The sequence below is a fragment of the Carex rostrata genome, chromosome 18, assembly GCF_964058835.1.
Source record: "Carex rostrata chromosome 18, lpCarRost1.2, whole genome shotgun sequence".
Classification (NCBI taxonomy): domain Eukaryota; kingdom Viridiplantae; phylum Streptophyta; class Magnoliopsida; order Poales; family Cyperaceae; genus Carex; species Carex rostrata.
The window spans coordinates 5,375,504-5,380,939 of NC_135935.1; the positions used below are offsets into that span (position 1 = coordinate 5,375,504).

At 36.6% G+C, this 5,436-nt stretch overlaps 1 protein-coding gene across 2 annotated transcripts; it reads right to left on the minus strand.

The window, feature by feature from the left end:
• Positions 1-223: 223 nt before the first annotated feature.
• ABCI10 (ABC transporter family protein) lies at positions 224-2,192 on the minus strand. Of its 2 annotated transcripts, XM_078320338.1 has the most exons (6): positions 2,036-2,192; positions 1,746-1,923; positions 1,561-1,647; positions 1,061-1,186; positions 589-711; positions 224-466 (listed from the first exon to the last, which is right to left on the minus strand). In XM_078320338.1, the coding sequence occupies exons 1-6, from the start codon at positions 2,104-2,106 to the stop codon at positions 257-259; spliced, it is 795 nt and encodes a 264-aa protein (XP_078176464.1). In that variant the 5' UTR covers positions 2,107-2,192; the 3' UTR covers positions 224-256. The 2 variants fall into 2 exon arrangements, with proteins under 2 accessions (XP_078176464.1, XP_078176465.1); XM_078320339.1 differs by lacking the exon at positions 1,061-1,186.
• Positions 2,193-5,436: the final 3,244 nt, after the last annotated feature.

The window sequence follows — 5,436 nt, forward strand, 5'->3', positions numbered from 1 at the left end:
ATCGGGTTAGTGCTATTCTTGCTCCATCCAAATGCACCCATATGGCTGCAAGAAAGTCGCTGCAATTGCTGCACTTTTTGACTCAACATACTCATTTTGGTCTTTGTATTACTTTTCCAAATAAAAATATCTCTGAGATCTGTTACACTTGTATATTCTATCTTTTACCTGTTCTGGTTATTACACAGTCATCGGCACTGAGCGAGAAGGTTACTTCATAGTCTACCACTCTATAATTCCGCGGTATTCTGCTCATTCAAAAATTATAGTGCTTAATATACTCAGATTGTTTATCTTTTAGAAATTTAGCAACACTGGATGCATCTCCGTGAATCATAATTCGACCGTCTTCCATATAAATAGCACCATCAGCATATTTCAGTTCTTCGAGCCGGTGAGTCACCCATAATGCAGCCACATCACCAGGGCCTGCCACACAGTTCTTAACAGCATTAACCACACCCATCTGTACAAAAAAATAAAAAAAATTCAAGTACCAGTTTCAGTAAGGCCAAACTCCAGTACAATTTGAAAAGAAAGTATTAAGGTGGTCAAATGTGGAATAACATAAAAAATATGACAGATTACCTGGTCATATTCATCCAAAAATGTGGTCAATTCATCAAGCAGCAGCACCTTGCAAGCTTCAGCCAAAGCACCAGCTATTGCAACCCGCTGCTTCTGACCACCGCTAAGTGTTTGTATCGGCCTCTGTTACGGATATTTGAAGAAATGCTGATGAGTAAACAACTATTGAAGAATTTAAATTTTCAGTCTCAGTACAACATTGGCTAGACGTAGTACCAGTAACCGGTACAAACAGCTCATTTCAAACCATGCCTGCACTGAAATCAGATTATCTATCTGACCTTTGCAGTGACTATGATTTGTTTAAAACAATTTTTCTGGCCAACTTGTATCCTAACTAGCTAATCTCTGACCGGTTCATACCACGTGGCATGCAGTACAAACTGCCTGGGATTGCAACACAAACAACCGCAGCAATTATTAGGAGTCGTTAGAGAGGGAAAGAAGCATTTGGGAATGTTAAAACGCCTACTTGGGAATAGTCTTCCATGCCAACAGATTTTAAGGCATTTGAGACCCTTGATCGAACTTCATCTTGTGAAAGGTCATATTTACCTAGGCCAAAAGCGACATCTGCTTCTACTGTGGGCATAACCACCTACCGGACAATAGAAAAAAAAAACGAATAAAAATAGAGCAAAAGATTTGGAAGTTTCAACACCCATGCAACCGTGCCTGAAATAAAAGATATCGGATATAATATAAGTATATAACTTATTAGAACCGACAAGACCAGCCATTTCGGCGGAGGACATTCTGGAAGCAATTTCTTTTCTACCGAAGTGGAATTGCGGTTCGTCCTTCAAATACTATCTTTACAGGAAAAATTGATTCACCACAGAAATCTAAAAGCTATTAGAATCTGGTAAATACAATTCTGCATTTTCTAAAGTGTGAAAATTGCTAAAACTTGTGTATTTGTGTACTGTGCGAAAGGAATTACAACTGTAAAGTAAAAGAAAACATTAAAACCTGGTGGTCAGGATTCTGAAACACAAAGCTGCACGACCCATTAACATGCACTTTCCCCTCTGTCGGATTCAAAAGCCCTGCCAAAACCTGTACATTACAGAATCGAGTTATCAGTAATGATGTATTTTGGCAGAACATGAAAAGAGTAATAGACTATTGAGATATCAGTAAAAGAAATGAATGACCTTAAGGAAGGTCGATTTGCCACATCCATTGGGGCCAAGTAGCATCCAGAGCTGACCATGCGGCACAGAAATGGAGCAATTTTTAAGAATCGGTAAGAACTTGCCTCTTCTGTTTGTAATTGAATAGCTCACGTTTCTGCTCTCTATTGCTGGCGAGTCAGTTAGCGAGCCTCTTGCACTGTGTTAAGCAGAGGGGAAATTGAAGAGAAGGAATTACAGAAAGTGATCTAGAGAGATAACAGAGGTAGAGAGAGAGGGGGGGGAAGGGGGGGGGGGGGGGGGGGGTAGACCTAGAAGCGGCGGCGATAGCGGGGAAGAAAGGTGGAAACGGAGCGGCGCAGGAGGCAGTGGAGATGAGCATGGTGGGGCGGAACCTAAAGGTTAATGAACCCGATAAGAGTATTTAACATTTTTTAACTTGAACGATAATGAACCCGATTAGTAGCTTGGTAGCAAAGTGGATCCAAAGTGGTTGGTAGGCTTCTAGTCCGTCAGATTTCCAATTGACCGTTTGATTAACAAATAATCTTAATTTAACAACAGTACAACTGTACAGACCCAAAACTTTTTAAATACGTTCAATGCCATAATCATTCTAAAAAATTTGTTCAGAACTAAGTTTTTATTCCCACGGTAAACAGTAAAATGCCGAACGGGCCCTAAAGATGTGCTACAGAGAGAACCCCTTCATTAAAGAGAAAGGAATGTAATACGCACTCAGATTGGAACTGTCCGTGACGTCAGGGGCGGAACCAAGGCCTGGGCCAGCCTAGGCCCTGGCCCCCCCTTGGCCCAGAAATTTTACAGAGGCCCTATTGATTTTTTGTTAATTCTTCCAATCCTATTTATTCTCTACACCAAGGCCTGGCCCCCCTTTAGCCCAAAAATTTTACAGAGGCCTCTTAATAAAAAATAAAAGCTGGCGTGGTGGCACCCTTCTCTTCACGCGAAAAACTTAAACGCTCACAAAAACCTGGGTGATCCTTCTCTTCTACTGGCACCCTTCTCTTCACGCGAAACCTTGGCGATCTCTATCTCTCTCAAGTGAAAATTGCTGCCCTTGGCGATCTGTCTCTCTCTCAAGTCTCAAGCGAAAATTTACAGAGCCCTTGGCGTTCTCTCTCTCAAGCGAAAATTGCTTCCCTTCTCTTCACACGATAAGGATGGTAAATTGCTGCACTTGATTGAAATTGACGTAGGTTTGATTGAAATTGAATTATGGTGCTGTGAAATTGAATTCTAGAGCTGTGAAATTGTTCTAGCTAGGCCTTTTAATCTGGTGTTGTGAAATTGAGATCATGAATTTTAGATTAAAAAAATATACTATATCTGACTAAATCTAAAGGGCTGATCTCAAGAACTCAAGCTTTGATTCCAACCGATTTTCTTATTAATAAGATTATAGGAAAAACAAAAAAGAAATATATTGATAATGGATTACGTTTTTGTAAAATTTTGAACTGATCATTTGTTTTGAACTAACCATTTTGAACTGACCATTTGTAAAAACAAAAAAGAAATATCTGAGTTTAATTGTGTAAACTAGTTAGGCCCCCCCTATCGATCATTCCTGGTTACGCCACTGCGTGACGTTACAAAAGTTATAAAATCCGTCCCTCTAATTTGAAATGTTAAAAGAGTAAATCGGACTCGTGTTCCTTCCTTCGTATTCTGTCTCCTTTCTCTACGCGATCCTTTTCTGAAACAAAGGATCGATACATCGAATGCATGTTTCCAACGACGCCTAAAATTTTTCAGCTCAAAAAGATACTTTATTTAATCATGACAGGAAAGTCAAAGCCATCTCACATGCTGAATTACACCTATTTATATCGAAAATTTATATCTTAATTCTTAATCGATTATACTATGTGTAATTTTCAGATAAAAAAGTTATTCCTGTGCATATGGAACCGCTTCTGTGCAGTACAAACAGCTTTCGAATCTATTAAAAATTTGAAATAATACAAAGTTACATTCCAATACACCGAGTGCCCGACTCCAAATATCATCATCGCATGTTATGTGTCACAAATTCCTGCAGATTAAAGAAATAATGCACTGTAGTTTTCACTAATTATATAGTCTTTGCTTTTTTCAGTCTATATACTTTTGTCCTCTGTCAACTTTCATAGGTATAAATACTTTAGAAATAATATATTAATACTTGAGGAGGGTTCAAATGCCTCCATGTTTTTGTGCCTCCATCATGCCTCCATCTCCCTCCATTATTTTCAAAGTTCAAATAGTCGATCTGAACCGCTCAACCTAACCTCCATACTAAAATATGTTTGGAGACCAAATTTTATATTTTTAGGAATTTTTTTACTATTTTTTTAGATAGGTAGAAAAATACTGTTTTTAGATGGTTCAGATTTACTGATTTTGTACCTATCTAAAAAAATAGTAAAAAAATTCCTAAAAATATAAAATTTGGTCTCCAAACATATTTTAGTATGGAGGTTAGGTTGAGCGGTTCAGATCGACTGTTTGAACTTTGAAAATAATGGAGGGAGATGGAGGCATGATGGAGGCACAAAAACATGGAGGCATTTGAACCCTCCTCTTAATACTTTAATGTGTAACTTGTTATGGTCATCTCTTTTTCATTTCTCCAATTATTTCCCCATCAACTACCCTCTAATAAAGTAGTGGAGACCCAATATTTTTGCATCAATCTTCTTCAATCGTTTCCGTGTCAACCTTCATTTAACAAAAATAACTGACCTATAAGTATAAATACTTTAGTGTATAGGTATAAATACTTGCAATACTTGATAATAATATTTTCAGACGTTGTTCAGTTTCAAATGTAAAAATATTTGTAAATATAGGTATAAATATTCACACGATAAAGTATAAATACTTGATAACGAGCTCGAAAACACGTCATCGTGGATCTCATTTGAAAGAGAAAATTGTGTAGAGAACGTTTGTGATTTTAAAATTGTAAAATTTCTCATAAATCGTCAGAAATATATACGAGATTAAACGAAAAAAGAAAAAAAAAACACATCTGAATACGTTTATGGCCCCCATCCCCATGTAATTTAAGTGGCCCTCATAAGTATTTATGATACAAGTACATTTGGAAGATTTCATTGAGAAGACAATTGTTTACGTAAATATTGTTCGTAAGTATAAATACTTTTGTGCATAAGTATTGATATTTAAAAAAAAAAAATTGATGTTGGAGTTTTTTGCGACCTCTAAGTAATTATGATAGTTATAATGCGGATACAGTGAGAATATTGTTATCAGCTTTCAATTGTTTACGAATAGTGTAATAAATCACAATAATTGAACTCGTGCGAGCTCAAGCAAATGAAATAAAATAGAAAAATGAAATAAAATAGAATCATGAAGAGTAGAATATTCTTAGCTCGTGGTTTAATGTCGTATCGAGAATATTCTTAGCTCGTGGTTTAATGTCGTATCGAGAATAAAATAGAAAAATGAAATAATCTCACCAAGTTGAATAGAATCATGAAGAGTAGAATTAAGATGAAATTATATAGTCAATTTTTTTACACGTGTCCCTTTAGATTTTATCCTGCTATTTTATAAAGAGAGAAAATAATGTGAGAGTAATTTTTCACGGATTAGAATAAATCAAAGTTTCCTCCGCTTCCGCTGTGTCATATTTACCGAACAAAATAATACCAAATAAAATTTTGCTCTTCTTTCCACT